The sequence below is a fragment of the Engraulis encrasicolus genome, chromosome 12, assembly GCF_034702125.1.
Source record: "Engraulis encrasicolus isolate BLACKSEA-1 chromosome 12, IST_EnEncr_1.0, whole genome shotgun sequence".
NCBI lineage: Eukaryota > Metazoa > Chordata > Actinopteri > Clupeiformes > Engraulidae > Engraulis > Engraulis encrasicolus.
The window spans coordinates 48,877,179-48,900,691 of record NC_085868.1 but is presented as its reverse complement, the minus strand read 5'-3'; the positions used below and the strand labels follow the sequence as shown (position 1 = coordinate 48,900,691).

The 23,513-nt window shown below is 44.4% G+C and overlaps 1 protein-coding gene across 3 annotated transcripts; it reads left to right on the top strand.

Annotated features, from left to right (window-relative positions):
* Positions 1-828: 828 nt before the first annotated feature.
* dyrk2 (dual-specificity tyrosine-(Y)-phosphorylation regulated kinase 2) lies at positions 829-22,704 on the top strand. Of its 3 annotated transcripts, XM_063212359.1 has the most exons (4): positions 829-2,655; positions 3,383-3,513; positions 16,881-17,771; positions 18,039-22,704. In XM_063212359.1, the coding sequence occupies exons 1-4, from the start codon at positions 2,616-2,618 to the stop codon at positions 18,792-18,794; spliced, it is 1,818 nt and encodes a 605-aa protein (XP_063068429.1). In that variant the 5' UTR covers positions 829-2,615; the 3' UTR covers positions 18,795-22,704. The 3 variants fall into 3 exon arrangements, with proteins under 3 accessions (XP_063068429.1, XP_063068431.1, XP_063068430.1); XM_063212361.1 differs by lacking the exon at positions 3,383-3,513; XM_063212360.1 differs by lacking the exons at positions 829-2,655; positions 3,383-3,513 and adding an exon at positions 5,180-5,747.
* Positions 22,705-23,513: the final 809 nt, after the last annotated feature.

Sequence of the window (23,513 nt, the reverse complement as noted above, 5' to 3'; positions counted from 1 at the left end):
CGCACGCACGCACGCACGCACGCGCACACACACACACACACACACACACACACACACACACACACACACACACACACACACACACACACACACACACACACACACGCACAGCCAGCACTATGTGTTGTAAGAACTACACAACCAACCGATCTCTTATATTTGGTCAGCTACTAACTATCATGTCAGCACGGCGTGCTGTAACATGGTGCATATCAGTGGGGTGTGTTGCCATTCTGATATCAGAGAGTGTTTGTTAGTATGTGTTCTCGTTATTCACTCTTTATATTGAAAAAAAAAAAAAAAAAAAACTAACCCCTCTTTGCAACTGCACTTGTTGTTCTGTATATCTCCTGTGCACTTTGTATTTGCTTGTGATGTTGGCTTGATTATGTCCTCTTTTGAAAGTCGCTTTGGTTATCAAGTGTCTGCCAAATGCAATGTAATGTAATGTAATGTAATATCATCCTGCTGCAGACCAGGCCAGGGCTAGGCCATAGACAGCCATAACCTCAGCCCAGGCTGCCAAGCAGAATCAGCATTCTCTCTATCAGCAGGCATGGCAAAGGTCACTATTAAAGGTCCGACAGTGACACACATGCACACACGATCACACACACACACACACAGACACACACACGCACACACACACACACACACACACACACACACACATTCTCTCTCACTCTCTCTCTCTCCTTTACAGATAGGCTCCTTCTCACCCCCTCCCTCTAATACCCCCATCCACACTCTCTCTAATCAATGGACTAATGAATCTGATTCTATCAGAGAGGGTTCCACAGTGATGAGAGACATTAATGTGTGATAGGATCTTCTTCAATGTTAAGCGTTTCTTAACAGGCCATTGTTTGTTTGTCTGGCTGAAAACCTTGTCTCAATGCGGGGGTGTCAAGTGTTTGGCAAAGATGAAAAGAAGTGTTTGAAGACGATGATCCCTGGACAAGTCATGTGGACACTGTTTGCTGATGGTTTGGGGCCTAAAGAACATGTTTGACACAAATAACACGTGGCATGTGTTTAAAGAGCAATGTAAAATTGCACGGCAGTTATGAGGCTGCTCTCCAAGAAACTCTACTGCAAGTGATATGTTTGTCAGTGTTGAGGTGCCTTCTCGCTCGATGTGTTGCATAATTTTTGATGTGTAGATTTATGTGCAGGGCATCCGAGTTGCAAAATGCCTTCATTGCCTTACTAGCTAGCATGGGAACGTGCCCTGTGAGACTGTTTTCCAGTCTGTGGAGTTACTGAACATGGAACATGTCTGAACATGTCTGTATTTTGGACATGTGTGATGAGAGCAATACGTATGTGTTTTTGTTGTTGTTGGTTTTACTCAGTTTGTTCTGTCTGACTGTCTTTTTTACTGTGTTGTTTTGTTGTGTTGTGATATGGATGCCCCTGGGTCTGGAATGAAGGAGACATTTAATTGAAAATATGAGTGAGAAGCATTAGGCTACATTACCTTGGCCTGAGGTAAGTGTAAAATCTATAGTATTGTGATTTGCATTGAAAGGGACAACATCATTGTCTTCTATGAGAGCACCAGGTAACTGGGGGGTATTAGTTACAGTGTAGACTTTTTGTAAAGATCCGAATGTACAAATAATGTTACTTTTTTGTAATATATGCCATGGCAGAGAGGTAAAACCACGCCCTCTAGCGGAGTTCTATATCAGATCTGATGAAACGCCGAACTGAACATCTTGTTCACATCACCAAACTGTCCAAAGCAGTCCCAGGACATTTTTTTTTCTATTTGAGCAAAAGTTATTTCTTTCACTCCGGAGTGCGTGAAGAATTGGACAGTTGAACTGAATAAGCACTGTGAAACGTGGAAATAGCCATGCGCATTGCCATGCGTATTGTTTAACATAACACCAAATCCAAATGTTTTATTTAATTGTTCATCACTTCTGTTGAGTGTTTTGTTTTTGTAGGTTATGTGTGTGTTTTTTTTATTATTATTATTATTTTTTACACGTGAGTATCTGGGGAAACAGAGCGAGCATCACATGGCCCAATGAATAATGGGAGGGTTAATCTCGTGCATGGGACAAATGGGACTTTCGGACCCTCCCGTGGAGCTGCCGCACGTCGCCAGCTTAACAACCGAACCAACCACGTTTCACGCTCTATTCAGAGGCAAAGAAAGAGAGGTGGAAGAGAGCGAAGGCAGGCAGATAAGCGAAGCTGCGGGGCAACACCCAAACTGGTCGGCCGTGTATTTCGGCGCTCTGCTGGTTGGCGAGGAAATGCGGCGACAACCATGCGAATGCTAGAGAGCTACCGTTTTTCAAACAACCGTGCCTAGTGTCGCTGCAGTTGGGATTCTTTACGTTTTAGATTCGTTCCTCTTTTTCCGTCACACGAAAGGGGCCTTAGCGCTTTTTGTTGTTTTTGTATCCTTCCCCGTCTCCAAGCGATGGTGGCAACATTTCGGGAGGTGTTTGAGGAAGCAGTTCCAGTGTTTGCGGAGCAGGTTGAGAATGCCAGTCTGGATGTAGCTGATTGGAGTACCAGAGTTGGTGATCAGAGTACGGAGGGGGAGGAGGGGAGATTCTGAAGGGGTTTTTTCTGTGTGTGACTCTTCCGCGGCCATGTTAACCAAGAAGCCCTGCGCTGCCGTCTACTCCTCGGGTAAGCAAGCCACAGACTCAAGCCAACAGGGCAGAGAAACGAGTAAAATTATATGGCATTAGTGACCACTCATGCTTGTGGTCGTTGGCCTTCTATTTCTGTTGAATTCGTGTTGTACAATAGTTGTGTTTGGTTTCTAAGCTCCCTTTGCGCCTGGTTTTGATGCAGCGGTACATCTATTTGCATAGCCATTGACACTGTGGCCGATTTCCCGAGCCAATCATTTGTAGTCGCCTGTAGGCAATTGATTAAATAAACGGTCAGTGACAAAGTATGACCTGTTTTGGAACAAGCCAAGCGCAATACCAATCAACAGTCCAATGGGGATCTTGTACACAGAATCTCTAGCGCTTGGCTTCGATGTGTTCTTTTGTAGTTATCAGTTCCTGTGAGTTCCAGCACCCTAACATTTGGCTGCTATTGTAATTCTCACCGAGATCACGCCACAAGAACGGGTGCTATTTCATGTTTTAGAAGTGCTCGGATAAGATTCCGATGTCTCCTTTATGATCTACAAGATTGTATGCTACACAATCCCTCAATAGCCTCTCAGATGCTACCAGTTACAACTAAACCGACCAGGGCTCGAGAAAGGGCGTGATAATGTGCCACTCTTATGTCACGGCCATATAGAACTGGTTTCAGAGTAGCCCGATGTTGGAGCTGCATTTCTTGGCATGCGATCTGGTGCCATTAACGCTTCGTTTTTATTCTCCCCGGTTTGCAGGCAAAGGGGGCGAGATCCACCAGCTAGAGTCTTCCCCCGGAATCGGAGTCGGGGGTCTTCGGCCCGCTGTAGGGACCGACCCGACCTCTCCAGTCACATTACCACCCCTCAGGAATACCAACTCTCTAACAGTAAGGACACGGCAGGCTTTTGCAATTTAATTCTCCCAAAGTGTGACCAACCGCGTCTTGTCGCCATGGAGTGCAGCCCCTGCTTGGTTGCTGGCCGTTGTTGAGGCTTTAGGCTGATAAATGGGGAAGACCGTGGATACAGCCACACATGCACATATTGTAACCTTGGATAGTCCTACTCGGTCAGCCAACAGTAAGCTCGACCTTGGGATTCCTCCGAAATGGCAACATTGTGATTGTTAAGTGGTCGCTCAGTCAGTGCAGGTCAGACGAGTTTCTTTTGTTTCATATATAGTGCTGCTGTGTAACAAGTTGGCACGTCCGTTTGGTCACGTGGGGTATCATTTTTTTTGCCATTACACTCAACGCTCAGTCAGTTCAGTCACCTTCACACTTACCACAACAACCACAACATCACCATTCAGTGACAAGTTTAGGGTGCTTCAGTGTTTAGGTCAGGCCTATGCCAGGGGTGTTTTGTTTGTGTATGTCAGTCGTTTTCGGTCATTTTTGTTCTAAATCCTTCGGTAGAGTCTACTTCTCCGTAGAATTGCTGTCTAGTTTAGGGAAATGCCCCTCAACAGTCACATATTTTGTAAATATTGCACGCGGCGTATCTTGCGCACGGCCACGGAATTATGCGACCTCAAACATTGCAATACCCGAGTACAGTCACTCGGTTAAGTCTGTTGGCTACTGCTGTGAAGCATTGTGCGGAAAAGGTTTCCTCGTGTGGGGGATGGGTTTGGAATCCAAGCAAGCAATCGAGGTAAATCCGTGGAGCATAGTGTAGACTATGCGTAATGACAGTTGCTAAATCTATATCGCTCGTGCGCTGACTTGTGATATCCATTTGCAGACCCGTTGATCAGCCCTTTCAGAGGAGAACAAATTACATTAGAACACTGCTAAAAGCCAGCAGTGCTTCCAATCCAGTCCCAACGCTGTTCACATATGGGGGAGTACTGTAGGCAGGCTTGTCGTGTAGTTCTATGCGTGTGCGTGAAGGTTCAGGAACGGAGGGTGTCACTGCTCGCCTCTGTAGAATGCCACTCTTAAAATATCCCAATGCGTGATGTCGCGAATGCATCAGTGATGTTCTATCTATCTATCTATCTATCTATCTATCTATCTATCTATCTATCTATCTATCTATCGTATTATATTCTATCTATACAATATTTATCTGCCTTTGAACCGTGGCCTCTACTAGTCCTTCTCCTACCTGCCTGCCATGGCAGTTCAGCCAGCTTGCATGCCTGCAAGCTTAATATATCCACTTCATCCTAATGCAGGCATATATTTAGGCACAGAGAAGAGAGCCTAAGCAGCCTGGGTGTTATCTCGGAGGCCCATGCATGTACTGTGTAGCCTACTGAAGCCCTCAGCCCTAGGTCTAGTGTAGATAAATGCTCTTCAGTTCACTTGTGCTGTTGCAGTGTAGTAAGTTTCAGAAACCTTTTTTTGTAATCCCTTATGGAAACTAAGGTTTCCTGTAGAATACACACAGTATACATATGCACAAATCCACACATTGCACATTTTGATTACACACACATTGGCATGGCATACATACACTTAACTCTGAAGATGTGGGAAGTCAAGGGAAGGGGAGGGGGGAGAAAGGCCACTGGTGTCAGGGTGGTGGGGGTGTCTGTTTTTGGCAGGGGTCCCCAAATGGGGCCACCAGTACTAAAATAAACAGGACCCCCCCCCCCCCCCTTCAGCCTCCCACCCCCAGCCCCCCCATCTCCCTCCTCCCCTCTCACACACCCCGCCCTCCTCAATCTCCTCCCTGCCAATATTCCTGTTCCGGTGGCATTCCCACATGTTTAGCAGATAGCTCCATTCTTCGCCTACCTCCTTCCCCGAGCAGAGCATATACTTGCAGCTCCCTCCATCCAACCATCCGTCCATCCGGACGCTGAGAAATTCAGCAGCAGCTTCCCCTCTGAGGGCCAGTGTTGTTGGTTACTGGTTAACCGTCACATGTACTGGCCGCAGGCAGAAGAAGAAAGGGAAAAACGTGCAGAGGAAAAACGACAATAATCAGTCATCCATTTAAACACAGCACGATTTATATCTGAAGAGGACAAACTTCAGTTCCATGTTCCATGGCCACCTGGTCGGGAGACGAGGAATTTTACTCGGATACTACCACTGCTACTACTAGTACTACTACTACTACTTTTTACGGACCTGTGGATAATCTGTTCGAACCAGCTTTATAAATGGTTTGTTTCATTAACCTTTGTTTTTTTGACATTTTCTCACTTTGAGAAAGTGGTCTGGGTATAGGCCTATGTTCCTCCAATATGATATCTTCTCCATCCTGGTGGTGATAGTGGATTTTAAGTGTAGTTATTTGTGGTTTATTTTTCACATTTTCTTGAGCTTGGTGTTCATGGTGGCTTATGGTTGTTGTCAGCCTCAGTCGTGCGGAAATTGCAATGTGTCTCAAGTTCTGAGAGTGTTTGAAACCATGCATCGAAACCAGTTAATCTCCCTCTCCATTACACAAGCACTTAATTTTTGTCTCTCTTGTTTTTTTTGTTTGTTTGTGTTTTTTTGGCTGAGAACTAGCTTCTGACAAATGCTGGACTTATTAATCATAGATTAGTCACGGGTGGCGAGGCGTTATGTCAGGGGTGGTTGGATGGGTGACGCAGTCATGAAGCAGTGCGTGAAAACATGGATGAGGCTGAGCAGCCGACACAGTGTCACACGTCCATTTTCCACACGTGGGAGAATTCCTCCTCCGTACTTCGAGGTGTGTGTGTGTGTGTGTGTGTAGTGTGTTTTGGTTGTTTTTTGTTTGTTTTTGGGTGCATGTGTCTGAAGTGATGGCACACCTGTAAACATCTTCGCTTTTTTGTTAATTTGTTAGTTTTTTGTGTGTGTATGTTTCTGTCTGACGGGTATGTGTCTGTCTGACGAGGTGACGCAAACCCAACCCATAAACCTGTAAACATTACCACGTTTTTCCACCTCTAGTCATAACGCGTAACACCTGGAGGAGGAAGGGTCATAGCAGTGCCACGATGGGATAGGCTAGAGTCTTCATGTAGCAACATGGTTGTGTTTTGCTACAAACACACAGTCAGTTTGGGGACTTTGCAAAGAACCTGGCTAAGAAGTAATGCAGGTCAAGTTAACCTTGAGGTAGTGGTACATCATCTAATATAAGACCCTTGAGTCCTTATTTCCTTAAAGTGATATTGTGCCATTTTTGGAAATATTTTACATTTTACACCGTCCATTGAGTTAAAGGATTTGAGTTGTACCTTTCCCCTGTAATTTCAGCCATTAACTGAGTACGGCAGTGCACATTTTGCATTCAAGCTAGCAATTAACATTGAATCCTATAAGACCAGCTCAATGGGAGGTCTAAAATGAACTTATTTCCAAAAATGTTCCAATATCACATTAACTGTGAGCTATCCACTAGAAGATTTACCACTTCATGTATTGTAACCTTGCCAGGTTTATCATATCTCTATGTTCTGGGAATACTCCCCTATGCATATGTGTGTTTTTGTGTTTTGCTCGTGCTTGTCTGTGGATATGAGTATGCAAACAGAAGTCAGTCAGTCAGTCAGTCAGTCAGTCGGTCGGTCAGTGGGGGAGTTGGGTTTTCCATGCCCTAGTTAGGTGACCGCTGCTGGTGCTGGTCTTGGCTGTGGTGTGTTATGCTGCCTGGGCGCCTGTATTTTGTTTTCCTTTTTTGCAGACATGGTTTGTTAAAGGGACAAGGAAACAGGAAGCTAGATGACGCCTATTGTATGGTGTGTCAACAGCAATGCAGTCAAGCAAGCTTTTTGTCATTTGGATGGATTCCCGAAAGTAATTATGAATAATGAAACGAATGGTCACATGACTGTTTCTTCTCCACTTATTGGAGTTTTGCTCTGACCCCACCCCACCCTTTCTCCACTTTTGCTACAGAAATGATAAACAAGGGTTGCATATTTAGGGAAAATCACAGAATCTCGTGATTAAATCAGGGAGAACAGGGGAGTCTTGGGCCCTGGGGCTGTTGATGTGCACTGCACCCCATGGGGATGTTTTACGCAACAACAGACTCACTGCTGGCCGTGTGTGTGTGTGTGTGTGTGTGTGTGTGTGTGTGTGTGTGTGTGTGTGTGTGTGTGTGTGTGTGTGTGTGTGTGTGTGTGTGTGTGTGTGTGTGTGTTTATATATGTGTGTGTGTGTGTGGGGGGGGGGTAGTGTTACCCACGTGGGAGGTTATTATTGTGATGAGACTGGGCTCTGGAAAGGATGGGGGCTATGGGTCACTGCGTCCATGCACTGCCACTAGGGAGCTGAGAGAGACCCTGCTACTGCTACTGATGCTGATGCTGATGCTGTCCCTAATTAACCTTATCCTTCATGCAGCCGTGTGTGTGTGTGTGTGTGTGTGTGTGTGTGTGTGTGTGTGTGTGTGTGTGTGTGTGTGTGTGTGTGTGTGTGTGTGTGTGTGTGTTTGTGTGTGTGTGTTTGTGTGTGTGTGTTTGTGTGTGTGTGTTTGTGTGTGTGTGTGTGTGTGTGTGTGAGCTTTTTTGTCCTGCCAGCTAAGAACCGTCACGGACAGGTGCGTTCTGTTAGGGTAGGGGGGCTTGGGAGGGTGTCTGTGTGTGTGTGTGTCTGTGTCTGTGTGTGTGTGTGTGTGTGTGTGTGTTTGTGTCATCTCCTCGCACTGCACCCACCTCCCCTGTTTTGCAGTTTTCCATGTGAAGATCTTCTTTGTCCTATGGTTTGTGGACCCCAAGAAGAGTAGCTCATGTGTCCCACTGCTTACGCGCACAGTGACATTGGCAGCTCGACTCCAGAAGCGGTTCTAGATATTCAGCATTTGCCATGTTTTTCTGTTACCCCCCATGCTTGTGGCCAAGGCCAGACGTCCTGTCATGCAATCTGCTCAAGGCTCTAGCCTTATGTGTGTGTGTGTGTCTTTTGTTCCATTTCCAGTTGTGTCCTGGGCAGCTGTCACAGCAGACGATGCCCCCTCTCTGACACCCCCCCCCCCCCCCAACACAGACACCCTCCCAAGCCCCCCTACCCAAACTGAACCCACCTGTCTGTGACGGTTCTTAGCTGGCAGGACAGAGAAGCTGTGTTCTTGTTCTTTTCCCCCCTCACTGTTCTTCCCCCTTGCCCGTTAGCTGATGTGATTTAATGATGTACTTATCTTATCCTACCATCTTGAGTACGAAGGTAGACGCTTGGATCTATTTGGGACGTTATCTTTGAGACATGGTGGCTCTGAATCTGAGAGAAAGATATCAAATGACCTTTGCGATGAGAACGCATGGGATGTACTGTACTCAAGTGAAGGCATCGTAACCCTTGAATGGCTGGTTTTGTGTTGGCCAATAGCATTACTAGCTAAGCATGGCTAATTGCGTCAAAAACATTGTCTGCACTTAATGTCGAAATAAAAGCCATTGCTTTTTTTCAGGAGAAGCAAGTTCTTGTGTGAAAATAGCCCCGTACCAAATGAGCATAGTGTTACCTAGAACTAGGCGTTTTAGGTTATGTTACTAACTGGTGTACGAACAATGTAATGTAACTAACTGGTGTAATAGCTATGTAATGTCTACTGGTAACTTACTTCTACGCTATACACCTCTACAAATGTGTGTGTGTGTGTGTGTGTGGCGTGCGAATGTCTGTGCAAGGTTGCATGCGTGTCTGCAAGACCAATAGTGTTAGCATGTGGAACTCCCTGTGTATATGTGTGCATGCGTGTGTGTCTGCAAGATCGCTAGTGTTGCCTTTTGGAACCGTGCACTTGTGCGGACGTCTGACGGGGATCAAGTTGGGTGAAGTGCAATATTGAGTTCGCCCAGCCGGTGATTGGCAAGTTGTTGTGTGTAGCGGTAATAAGCCAAGAATGGCATAAATACCGTAAACAAGACGGCATAAGCAGGGGATAATATCCCTGTTGCTAATTAAATAATTTAAATCTTTGTGCGTGTGCGTGTGCGTGTGTGTGTGGACCTGTTGTGTATTACTGCAGTTTAAAGGGACACTGTGCAGGAAATGGTCAAAAAAGGTACTGCAACTATGCTGCTCATTGAAACTGTGTCGCCTATTGCCAAATTTGACCTTTTCATGATGGTTTACTAAGTAATGAACTAATATTTTCTAGTATGGCCCAAGTACAGTCATTTTTGCAGCTAAAAATGGCCAATCCTGGAAATTCAAAATGGCGGACTATGGAGAAGATCCCCCTTTTCATGTATGAAAAGTGCAATTTTTCCAGTCATAATGAATACTTACAATTTCATGGTGGTGGTAAATATTCATGAAAAAGGTACTATTAGTGAATAGGTAGCATGAATCCTGGAAATAAAAAACTAAAAATCTCACACAGTGTCCCTTTAAGTATGACTCAGTCTTGCTGCAAATGGCGTGGGCACGGTGGTGGACACATACGGGATTTGTAAAGTGAATGGCCGTAGTGTGGCTGTATGTGTGTGTTATATTTACACCCAATTACAGCTTCTTAGCATGTCGTAGCATGTGTCTTTGGGCCTGCTTGTATGTAACAGATCTGATGAGTGGAAAAAAATACATTTTTAGACACACAGACACTTCACACACTTCTCAAAATGCTAAAGATCAAGGAATCTGTTCACAGGGGTGACATGCCTGGAATCGCCCGGTGGACTTGTTTATGGCCTTGGAAAACACACCACACACACACACACACACACACACACACACACACACACACCGCCTCCTTCAGTGGTAGCGCTCAGGCCAGCATTGGACATGGTGTACATGATCTACAGGGTTCACAAGTTCAACAGTGTGGAGGGAGGCTTAAGTATAGCAGATGCCCAGCAGCAGCAGTACAGAGATGCACTATATCATATCCCCCCAATAACAAGACTCTACATTAGACAGAGCGATTTCAAATGAAGTTACTGCTAGCATGGCGTGACTTGGCCATCTTCTCTGCAGGATTTATTTATTGATTTGGAAATGGAATTGAAAAAAGGTTGTGTTGACTCTAGCTGTATATCGGATATGTTTTTTGATATGAATTTGATTTGAAAGGAACTTTTGATAAATATTGCCACACAGTGCATTATCACTTAGCGTTCCAACTTCCGTTTATTGCTTAGCTCAGATCAAGCAGAATGCATGGCTTTACAGTCCCATCAGTGTTTTTATTATTTTGAAGACACAAGGTTAACACTGCACAAGGTCTGTGAGTGACATATGCCTGTCTGCACAGCTTTTTAAAATTCTTCATTCAGCTTTGCACGTTATAACTGCCTATTATGCCAACATTTTATAATCTTGGCCGTGCAATGTAGAGTGGCTAGTTGCCTCTGTAATTTTCACATCCAAGCTCACAGATTACACAAACATACACACACTCGCACATAGAGTTGTAAATGTGGTCATTTTATAATACTCTATCTGTCAGTGAGTTGTAGATGTCATAACGGTGTTTATGTCACACAGAGCACTGACTGTGTTGGTATGCAGGTGGATTGAAAATTGGAAGCAGGTTGAGTTAACTACAGCACATGTCTCAGTGTTGCAGATGTTGCATAACAACATTTGCGATTCCTCTCTGTCTTCAATGTCTTCATCTAGGTGTGTTACTTGTGAGTATGTAGTCCACTAACTTATACATTATATGTGTTTCAGAGAAGTGCTGTCTTCAATGAGTCAATATTGGATCTGTCGAGTCAACATAACATCTACATGTTATATATTAGTGTGTTTGGGTGACAGAGAAGTCTTATCTGGAATGTGTCTGTATTAGGGATGCAAACGATTAATCGATTAATCGACTTTAATCGATCAATGCATTAATCGATTAAAAAACATTAATCGCAATTAATCGACAATTCAACTGACAAGAGACTCAGGTGAAATGGGCATGTGAAGAATGTGTGTGAAGAGGGGTGTGAATAGTGGGAATATTTAAATCACCTTTGGATTAAAGGATTGAAATAAAATACCACATTTAAATTAATTCTATCTCAATTTTTAATTAAAATTTTTAGATTCAGTAGTTTTTTTTCTGAGAAACACTGAGATTTCGAGGGGAAAATGCCGCTTATCAATTAATCGTAAGTCGATCGATAGGACTATCAACTAATGATTAATGAATTAATCGATAATTTGCATCCCTAGTCTGTATAGGTGTTTACATTTTATTTGAATGTACAGTGAACTAACCACTACATGTTATAGCGGTGTGTGTCACGGAGTTGTGCATCAGTGTGAGAGATCTGTCACTCTTGAATGGGTTCGCAAGTTTTGAGTATGTTGATCTAATCATGTCATAAGCATGATGTTATAAAAGTGTGTAACTGAGAAGTCTATCTTGAGTGTTTTTCATATTAGGTAGGTGTCAAAATTTAGGATGTTGAGTCAACAAACTTCTGCGTGTCATGACAGTAGGGCCTATGCATAACCGAGTTGCGTGTGATATTTCTATGTCTATCTCGAATGTGTTCGAATAGGTGTCTAAATTATATTTAGGTAACTTGTACACGCTGTAACAATGTCTGTGTGACTGAGAAGTCTAACTCAAATGTGTTCGTATAGGTGTCTTGTATTTAGCTAACTTGTACGTGTGTGCTATAAAGGTGTCTAAGTGCGACTGAGACGTCTGTCTCAAATCCGTTCATATAGGTGTCTTAATTGGGAGTATGTCGATTTTAGCTCACTCGTACACGCTATAACGGTGTAGACTGAGTTTAGACTGAGAAGCCTATCTTGAATGTGTCTGTGAGGCTCTGGAAACTGCAGGGCTGTAGCCATCTGGTGGATTAGGCGCTAAGTGGATCTGGGTGTGCTAGAAAAGGCCTCATGTATTATTGCCTTTATATTTCCAGCTCCACGACTGGATTATCACTCCAATTGTGTGTGTGTGTGTGTGTGTGTGTGTAGGAAATGTGTATGCGTTTGCAATCTCTTCCAGATTAGGGCAGGGAAGAGCGCAATTAAGTGGATTATATACAGAAACAAAAGGGGGAATTTGGGAAGTTATGCAAAACCAGTAATAATAACCAGCCAGAGAGTAGTAAAATAACAGCATTTAATGCCATACTAATCTAGGAGGACACTAGACTAGGCTAGACTTTAAAGACCACAAGGCTAGGCTTTAAAGGGCTCCATGACACAAGGCTGTATTTAAAGGGCTCTCGCAGAGAATGAGGCAATTAGCAGACAGACAGAAAGACCACACACACACACACACACACACACACACACACACACGAGCCCCCCACCACACATGCCTAAGAGACAGACAGACAGACAGACAGACATGCAAGGTAGGCAGACGCATATGCACACAGACAGACAGGCAGAGTGTAAACAGGCGTGGGGCAGGGCCGGCCGTGACAAGCCCAGTTGTTTACACACTCAGGGTCTAGCAGAGACGTCGGACTGGTGCAACAGGATGCTCCAGAGAAAACAACCAGCTCAGCTAATCACATCATCAAGGAAGGACAGGCTAGGAGTGGGGTATGGGAGGCCAGGCGAGATGGTGTGTGTCTGTGCGTGTCCTGAAGCAGCATGGACTTGTGTGTGTTGAAGGGGCATAGGGGGTCTCTCTCTCTCTCTCTCTCTCTCTCTCTCTCTCTCTCTCTCTCTCTCTCTCTCTCTCTCTCTCTCTCTCTCTCTCTCTCTCTCTCTCCTTGCGTGTCTTAGAGGCTTGCTTGAATATGTGTGTTAAAGGGACATGGAATGGGGTGTCTGTCTGTGTGTCCTGCAGGGGATTGTGTGTGTGTGTGTTTGTGTCTTGATGGTTGCATGGGACTGATTCAGGATGGGCAGAAGGAAGAGAGGAAATGCACATGCAGTTCTGTTTGTTTGGAAACATTTTATGTTCCCGTAAACAAACATGGAAAACTTCGGAACAGATTATTGTGTGTGTGTGTGTTTGTGTGTATGTGTGTATGTGTGTGTGTGTGTCTGTTGAGGGTCAGAAAGCTGTGGCCTACCGTCGAGGATAAAGTTTCTGAAGCATGATGGTGTGATCTCGGTAGAGGTGGAAACTTAACTGTATAAATGGATTTAGGCCAATCCTGAGGCACGTGAGGCTGCTGTGCACCAAGAAAGCTTGTTTACTGTGCAGAGGAAAGAGAAAGCTTACAGGAGAAAGTCCTCAGAAATTGAATTGGACATTCCTGAAAGCATAGAAGAAATTGACCGAATGGAGAGGGAAAGACTTCCTATACTGAAAAACTGTACGGAAATCTCATGTCCATACTAAAAAAGGACATGAGACATGCTGTGGTGAAAAAAAAGAAAGCTTACAAGATTCAAGATTAGTTTATTACGTCTTATTATAGGTTTGAAGCCTATAAAGAGTAAAAATTGTTGTGTTTTTCTTGTGTCCTCAAAAAGATTTAAAAAATAAAAATAGAAAAGAGAGGGGGGGGGGAGAGAGTCCTCAGAAATAGAATTTGACATTTCTGGAAGCATAGACGAAATTGGCCGAACGGGGAGGGAAAAAACTTCATATACTGGAAAACGGTACAGAAATCATGCCCTCACCAAAAAATCTGTCATTTCCTAAACATTGTCGTCTCTGTGTGTAAGTATCTCAGTAATAAGCCAGACACGAACCCACATGGTTGTCTGATGTTTAGTTTCGACAGTGAGCCTCTGCTTAGCCCATATAAAAAACAGGACACCAGATCCCTGTAGTTTGGAGGGGAGGAGTGAGTGAGAGAGAGCACTTATGTAACGGTTCCCAATGAGGAGGATGTGTACATGCGGTGTACGTAGTGTTCGAGATTTGGATCTTACTGCCACTGCCAACGGTACTTGCTGCTTTGACACATGGTATTTATGTCTCTGAGGTCACAATATTAGAGCCAGACCTGTCATGGAAAGTCAGTAGTCGCTCTCAATCACATGTCCAGAAATTTGGTGATTGTGTGTCTGTACGTTCATGTGGGTGTCTCTGTGTGTGCATTTCTGGTAGCTTGTCTCAGTAGGTCATTGTGTGTGCGTTTCGGGGGCTTTTCTGAGAAAAGCCAAACATCTCCATTGTCTTTCAATGGGCTATATTTGTCGGCCATTGCCTTGTGTTTAAGCAGGGCTCCATATGTTGTGTCCTGTACTTTCTAAAGTCTCTTTCTCTCTCTCTCTCTCTCCTGCTCTCCCTCTCCCTCTCCATTTTCCTCCCATTGAAGGCAGTGCACACCAGAAACATGCTTGTGGTCGGCTTCCTTCCTTTTCCTCTGCTACAAACCTGCCTTTATGAGTGGGCCTTAGTCTGTGTTTGCATGGCGTCTTTGTGTACATAACTTGTATGAACATCAGGGGTAGATGGTAACTGCAAATGAAAGAAAGTAAAAAACGTAATTTCAATTCTTTGTATGACTAGTGCATGTAAAGAAATTGACAATAAAGCCGACTTGGCTAAAAAAAAAACCCCACCTCTCACATCTCGAAATCATATTCTCAAGCCACATAATATAAAAAAAGATGTTGTTCTTATTTCATAAACAGTATGTGGCCGGTAGCTGGTGTGAATGGTTAAATGTAGCTTACACATGCTGCTTAGTTGTTGACTGTCATTGTAAGACGATGGACATATATTTCTCAAGAACGAATATGTGCTGCGAATGATTGCTGTCCTTTGAGTATTTTCTTGACTGCACGCTTGCATGCTTAAGCATTTGTCTGTACGCTAGTCGTACGACAATGGAAACCGATGGACTAAAGGGCTGTCTGTTTAAACAAACACTTGACTGTGCGCTGGTAGTCACACAATGGAGACCCATATCTCTTCTCTGGAGTAGTGCTGTGAATGACAATAGAATCAAACTCATGCCTCTCTACGGTAGTTTTACGAACGGTTGCTGGCCTTTAAGCGATTTGACTGCATGCGTGTGTGCTTTGCTGGCTTCGCTTGTCGTTGGACAATGGAGAACCATTGACGATATGCTTGCTTGCTTAGGTATGTGTGTGACTCTCGTTGTTAGGACAATAGAAAGAGGCCTGTGTCTGATCTTTTTCCATTATCATTCACAATGCAATGCCAGAAACAATGTATGCACGTCTTTAGGGCAGTGTTGAGCTTTACAGTGGAAGCCCATGTATGTCCCTTTGGGTGTAGCATTGCAAATGACAACTGAGAGACCCATTTCTGACTTTGACATAGTGCCGCGAAGAAGAATGGAAAGAGAGACCCATATCTGTCTCCTAGTGCAGCCCTTTTGTTTGACAAATGGCCTGTCGGGATCTGTTGGCCAGAGGGGGGTTGAGGGCAGCTTGTTACAGTTAATCTAGGCTAACCTGGCCTGACCTGGCACTGTCACAGTGAGCGAGGGATTTTTACTGCCGCACGTCAGTGCTGACCGCCATTTACGCCCGTGGCCTGGTCTCCTAATAGCCGCTGAGCGCGCTTGCTGAAGCTAATGTGAAGGACACGCCAGGGCAGAAGCCATACAAGGTTGCCGTTTCAACTAAACTAAAAAGAGCAATGGGAGACTGATGCATTTTGCCAAATATGTTAAAAGTGGATTGGATGGTCGTGTTGGAAAAACTGACTGTTTGGGAAATGGTTGTTTTTTTTATTTTGCACCATGGCCTCTTACCTATTGCCAGTGAGGCTTAAGATAATACGAAGGGCACACAGAAGTCATGCAAGGTTGACAGTTAATTTATGCAAGACTTATGTAGGGTTGAAAATATCTCCTCCTGACTTGATACTGAAGACGGAAAGTGGTCTTCAGACCTTCCCAGTCATCTGGCCCGCTTGGGAGTAGGTTTCAGATGTGTGTGGGAGTGTGGAGCGTTGATAATAACTCTAATACTGGTATAGCATTGATGGATAAATGACATGCTTTTTGCTCAATATACTTCCACTACTCTTCACTTCAAATATTATGCCTAAAAGGTCAGGACAATTTTAACCAGATTTCATGAATGGTTTCAGTCATTGTGCTAATATTTTATCCATTATCACTCATGGTAGCTCAGATGTGATGTATGCCATGAATCTGTAGTGGGACATTCAGTGAGATGGATACCTGTGGGACTTTGGGAATGTCCTTAATTTCCTTCGGGACTAATAAAAAGTATCTACCCCAGCTGTAGTAATTAACTGCCTTATCTCTCTCGCTTTGCTCTCACTCTCTTGCTCTCTCCTGTGTTATCTGTCTACAGACAGAGTGCAATAAGTACACTGTATAATGTGCAATATAATAACATAACGTAATCTCAAAATAAATAAAGTAATATCTGTCCTCTGTACTATGCAAATGACTGTATTTTCTCCCCCTCTTCTGTGTTGTCTTGAAGGATGCAATGAGCATGTTGTATCTTATACAATACTAACAAATGTGCCTCTCTTCTTTGTTGTCTGTCTGCAGGTAGGAGGCAATAAGCACACAATGAATGACCACCTGCACATCGGGAACCACCAGCACATCCACGTCCAGCAGCTGTTCGAGGAGAACAGCAACAAGCGGACAGTGCTGACCACGCAGCCCAACGGCCTGGCGCCGCTCAACCGGACTGGCCTGCCTGTGCCCGAGCGGGCCCAGGACTCGGGCACCCAGTGCAGGCAGGGCAGCTCATCCTCCATCAAGTCCTCCACGACGGAGACCAAGCCCAAGGCCACGCCCATGAGCCCCGACCAGGCCATGAAGCAGTACATGGCCAAGCTGTCGGCCTTCGAGCACCAGGAGGTCTTCAACTACCCCGAGGTGTTCTTCGTGGGGCCCAACGCCAAGAAGCGGCCTGGCGTGGTCGGCGGCTCCAACAACGGTGGCTACGACGACGACCAGGGCTCGTACATCCACGTGCCGCACGACCACATCTCCTACCGCTACGAGGTGCTCAAGGTCATCGGCAAGGGCAGCTTCGGGCAGGTGGTCAAGGCCTATGACCACAAGACGCATACGCACGTGGCGCTCAAGATGGTGCGTAACGAGAAGCGGTTCCACCGGCAGGCGGCGGAGGAGATCCGCATTCTAGAACACCTGCGCAAGCAGGACAAAGACTCGGCCATGAACGTCATCCACATGCTGGAGCATTTCACCTTCCGGAACCACATCTGCATGACCTTTGAACTCCTCAGCATGAACCTCTACGAACTCATCAAGAAGAATAAGTTCCAGGGCTTTAGCTTGCCCCTGGTGAGGAAGTTCGCCCACTCCATCCTGCAGTGCCTGGACTCTCTGCATAAGAACCGCATCATCCACTGCGACCTCAAGCCCGAGAACATCCTGCTCAAGCAGCAAGGGCGCAGCGGTATCAAGGTGAGCGCTTGTTTTTTTTTTTTTACATTGCATCAATTAAATACTTTTTCATTGACATTATACAGCTTCCTGTGAAACAAATTTAGTGGCATGGTCACAGAGATGCAAAGAGTTATGCAAATGTTCACATATTCTGCTCTAGTCTACCCTACCTTAGTCTACTGTACTGTACTCAATTCTACCCTACTCTGGTCTACCCTTCTGGAAGCAGCTCTATTCTACCTTACTTCTTTCCATTTTACTCAACTCAACTCTACTCTGCTCTAGGTGATCGACTTTGGTTCCAGCTGCTACGAGCACCAACGGGTCTACACCTACATCCAGTCCCGCTTCTACCGCGCCCCAGAGGTGATCCTGGGAGCACGCTACGGCATGCCCATCGACATGTGGAGCCTGGGCTGCATCCTGGCGGAACTGCTGACTGGATACCCACTGTTGCCCGGTGAGGACGAGGGCGATCAGCTGGCGTGCGTCATCGAGTTGCTGGGCATGCCTTCGCAGAAGCTTCTGGACTCGTCCAAGCGCGCCAAGAACTTTGTCAGCTCCAAGGGTTACCCGCGCTACTGCACAGTCACCACACTGCCCGACAACACGGTGGTGCTGAACGGCGGGCGCTCACGCAGGGGCAAGCTGCGGGGACCCCCCGCCAGCAAGGACTGGATAACAGCGCTCAAGGGCTGCGACGATGCCCTCTTCTTGGACTTCCTCAAACAGTGCCTGGAGTGGGACCCAGCCCTGCGCATGACGCCCAGCCAGGCCCTACGCCACCCCTGGCTCAGGAGACGTCTTCCCAAACCCCCAACGGGCGAGAAGACCTCTTCCTCATCCACCACCACCACCACAACGTCGTCAACGACAACGGGTAAGCGGATAACCGACGGCAACGACTCCATCACCACGACGATCTCCAAATTGCCTCCCACGTCGGGGTCGGCTACGAAGCTTAGGACTAACCTGACGCAAATGACCGACGCGAATGGGAATATTCAACAACGGACAGTTTTGCCAAAACTTGTCAGCTGAGCACTCTAATTTATTGTTTTGTTTAGTGTTTTACCTTTTATTTTTTTGGTTTTACTTCTGTCTAACGAAGGAGATTTTTATCTTCCAAGTCAGTTGGAAAGCTATGCGTTGCTTAAAAAAGTATAAAAGTTAGCACACCTAAAGTGTAGAAGAACTATTGCATATATTATCAGAGTTGATCTTTGTTTAGTAGCACCTTGTCATCATAATACACATACATAACATTTATTAGATTGAACTGGTGGAGTGAAAGGGAACAACATTTTAAGTTCGCCATCTCAGGACAGTATCGAAGACTGTAGTGAATCAGCTTTCGTACAAACTGGTCTGTCACTTACTCAAGCCTATGGCACAATTGTTTTGTAGCATTAAAAAAACATAAAGAAAAATATGTTAATGAGAACCATGTAGAGGAATGGATTTTTACTGTTTTGATTGACATTTGGGCGAAGGGATTTAAAATTGTGTTTTTATAAGTTGACCTTATGTCAATGTTAGCTAATTGTATGTCTCAAGGTGGTCTGTTTGTTGTGCTGTGCAGGTTACAAAGCAGGTCTTGGCAAGGATGGGATTTGTTTATGAAATTGGCAAAAGTCATACAAATTCAGTGGAAAATGGTATGTTTTTTGACTGTTATGAAACGGAGTTCAGGTGACAGGGAAAATGTTTACATGAGATTTGGTATGTGCCTACAATTCTCTTGACATTCCTTACGTGACTGAAAGAAGGATGGGAGAGAGTTCTGGTTCGACTGCCACTCCTTGCTAGGTCGTCAGGTCAATCATGGGTTTGGTTTCTAGGAGAGGAATGGTATTTTTAACAGCTGTGAAAGGAATGACATTTCAGCAAGCATGTGTTTTTCTACACATAATTAGGTGCTGTGAACACAAATCGAAGTCTAAAGTTAATATGTTGGTGCTTTTAACTTGTTTTTAGATGTTTTTCTTTGTTTCCAGAGGAAACTTTGCAGTTTTTTTAACCAGTTCTGTCTCCTAGCGAATGGGGTGTTTGCTTGAGTGGTGATGATGCTACATGCTACAAGGATGGTGTAGAATAGGCAAAATTGAGTGGCTTCAGGAACAATGTTGTGGATCGAGTGTGGAAGTAGGGAGCCAGTTGATTGCGACGTGCTTGCACTCTTAAAAAAAAGAAAAGCTAAGCTAAGAGACAGTATTTACTTGAATTTGATGAGCTTACGCCTCCTCCGTAGATTCTAGTGCACCTCTCAGTAAGACGAGGCTGGTTGAAGAGTTGTGAGTTGATGGAGAGGCACTTTTGGATAATAGCTAGATGCCTGTTGTCTGATTGATCAGACTGTAGCCTTTTGGATTTGCTTTCTCTCTACGACCCCACTCCCCTTTTGTGAGCTGTTGCTGAGTTGAAACAGTTTATATTTTATTTTGTCTTTTCTTTCATATGCTGTATTCCTTTTGTGGGTTTGGGAGGACAAGGCCAGAGTTTAAAAAAAAAAAAATCTGAAATGTTTGTTCCCTTTCGAAGCCAAAGAATAATCATCTTGTGAGGATTAACAAAAAGTTTTAACAGCAGTGAACTCCTCTAATACATTGCAGAGCTGATAGGCACCACAAAAGATGACACAATTAAGAACACACATTTTCCTCAACATTGAAAGACGTTCATTGGCCATTTATTTCTTTTTGTTTTCTTTTTGGATTCATTTTAGTGATATTCGTCTAACTGACTTGGGTTTTAAAGCTTTGAAAAAAAAGATGTTTTATTTATTTATTTCTTATAACGTTTCTCAAAGAAGACCTAATATAAACAGGAGTAGAATGTGTGCTGTTGGCTTTGGTAACCATGGAGTGACTTCCGATGTAATGCACAAAAAGAACTTTATCTGCCACTTACTCGAAGACTCAACACAAGAAGAAGACAAGCATGAAAGACAAAAGGCAATCACAGGATTAATTCTCTTTGTTTTGTTTGTGGACACTGGAGAATGAACGACTGGACACATTAGACACTTGCACACCTAGTCGAGGAATGGGGATGATGGTGAGGTGAGGCGCTCACTGACTCTCACGCTCACTCGCACTCACTCTTGTCTGCTCGCTTGAGCATGGGCATAGTCTCTCTCACCAACCCACCCACCCAACTTCCCTTCGCCGCTGGTTGGCATCCTCGCTGCCAAGTCCCCTTTACCCGCACAACCCCTGACCTGCACACCGTCCATCTATCCTTGACGAGCACCATTGGGCCTACTCGACCCGCTAATGCACACTGAGCAGCAGAGACGACGACGACTATGGAGGCAGTTTGTACTCAGACGATTTGCTGGTTTTGTTTTTGTTTTGTTTCTTTTTTTGTATTTTATTTCCTTTTGTGGATTGACTAGTGGTGGGGGAAGTCATCTGTGCCCTTAGTTTCCAATACAAAAATGTGCCTTTGGTTATCAATGCCATTCATTTTCTTACCCAAAACAGAAACAGCGAAAGCCCCCCCTTTTGTCCTGCACAGGATACATGTAGGCACATGGAGATCTAGTACATGTGGTGAGTCTAGAGCAACACCCAAAGATGTATGAACTCCCCCAGAAAAGAAAAGCCATGAAATGGCAATAAGGGGGAAAAGGAGGACCGAAAGACCGAGGCCACTCGATTGATTTTTTTAGGATGTTTTTACAAGTCGTTTACACAAATAGGGGGATTTAAATCCCCCTGTTTAAGGAGAATTAGAGCTTTCTCAAGGACCCTTCGCCAACAGGGAATTGTATGTAAACAGATAGCCATCACCTTTGGCAGCAGTGCTTGCCCTCGTGGCAAAAGCTCTGTTGCGCCTATCTTGTCTTAACATCCAAGTATCCAAGGGGTTACATTTTGCTTCGGTTGTACAACTCTAGGGAAAAAACACACACACAATTTTACTAATATTTTACCTCAGACTGTTGTGATAATCCTTGTGACTTTTATCAAACCCAGGGCATTTGGTATATACCAAAGTGCATTCCTTTCTATTTTTGTGGCTGAGGGATTAGGGGTGGGTGGGGGAAAAAACAGCAGAATCAGAAAAAAAAGCAGCCGGTGGATTTTACTCTATTATTGTAATCAGAGCAAAAGGCACTCCAGCCACTTTTTTGTCTCTCAAAGGGCCATATTTGGAGAATGTGTGTCTTCAGTAGTGAAGGAAAAGAAGAAAAAAAAAAGAGAGAAGAGCGGAGACGTGACGAGAGGGGGCAGGGGAGGAGGACGATAAGGCTAAGGTTAGCTAAACGCTAACCAGTTACACCACCTGTTGTTACTTAGGTGAATGATGTAGCATAACTCCTAGACTTCTGTTTTGACATGGATGGATGTATCCTTGGTGTAGTGGCGCACTGCCCCCTCCTCCTCCCTCTTCCCCTCAGAAAGAGAAAATGCAGAGTAAATCCACAGTGAGTCAATATCCAGCCCTATGTGCAAAGACAAAGTAGCGGAGTTTGGGGAAGGGGGGACTATGTTCAACAACTAGCAATTGTTTTTTTGCTAGTTTAGTTGCGGACTCACATGATTTTTGTCTCAGAATGGTAGTCCTCCCTCTCGAATTGAGCTACTCGCTGTCAATTTTGAAGTCAACCTTTGTAGAAACAAAATTAAATGGAATGGAAAAAATAAGCAACAAAGTTGACACATGTTTGTACTCTACAGAAGTACGTATCTGTACATATGTGATATTTGATATGGATTCAGTGTGGATGTGTACATATGTATAATGTTTTATTTTTTGTTTTATTTTTTTGTGAAATGCTGCTGAAAAACACTACATGGATGTAGTGAGTTTTGATCAAGGCGGCCAGTTTCAATGTACTGTACAGCTATTGGAAGTTTAACTTTTTTTCTAGTGATCATTTGTTAAATTTTATTGTCGTGGCCGGGAAAATATTAATAAAAAAAGGTTTTAATGTTCATCTTTACAGACTTTGTCAAAATTATTATTTCTTAAAGCAAATACGGCTATCTCCATTCAAACTGATGAATAGTTACAAAAAAAAAGTCCCTGAGGACAGATGAACTGGGCATTAAAAGAGCAAATGGACATTTTGTGAGATTAAAGGGACATGCTCATAAATCATTCAAACTCAATCGAGGTTCCCTCTTGCCTGTTCCACTTTTGGTCTGAGCTGTCACAGGGCTTGTTCCGAAAGCTCACACTTAATAATTCATGTCTGAAGTATTTCTCTTGGCTGTCATCGTGGTTATTTGGCCATGTTTTAAAAGTCTACAGCAAATCATTCCTCCAAACTTGAGTCCTATCCTCTGTCCTCTGTCCTCGTCGACTTGAGTGAATTCTGTTCGGTAACACTTTATCAGTGATGGGCAAAATGGATTCAGTATTTACAATATTCTTAATGACTTTGTATACCTGTCCATCTTGGAATCCATATTGCCCATCATTACCCTTATTGAGGCCAGTGTCATGCGTATGACATGACCATATCAACAGTGATGTGTGCAGTCAGGGACATGACATAAACATTATGTCTGGTAGAAGAAGGTACCGCACACTCTTGTCCATCGTGCTGCAATTTATTGACAAACAACGTTTCGGCCCGTATGGCCTTTCTCAAGTTGCAAAACTTGAGAAAGGCCATACGGGCCGAAACGTTGTTTGTCAATAAATTGCAGCACGATGGACAAGAGTGTGCGGTACCTTCTTCTACCAAATTGATCCTGCACCCGCTACCTGCACCTCGAAACCTCTGGTGTGCGTTGGTTTCCTCCC

Coding starts and splice junctions, on each gene's coding strand:
- dyrk2 (XM_063212359.1), top strand. CDS start 2,616: ATGTTAACCAAGAAGCCCTGCGCTGCCGTCTACTCCTCGG. Junction 2,656..3,382: donor CGCTGCCGTCTACTCCTCGG/GTAAGCAAGCCA, acceptor CCCGGTTTGCAG/GCAAAGGGGGCGAGATCCAC. Junction 3,514..16,880: donor GGAATACCAACTCTCTAACA/GTAAGGACACGG, acceptor GTCTGTCTGCAG/GTAGGAGGCAATAAGCACAC.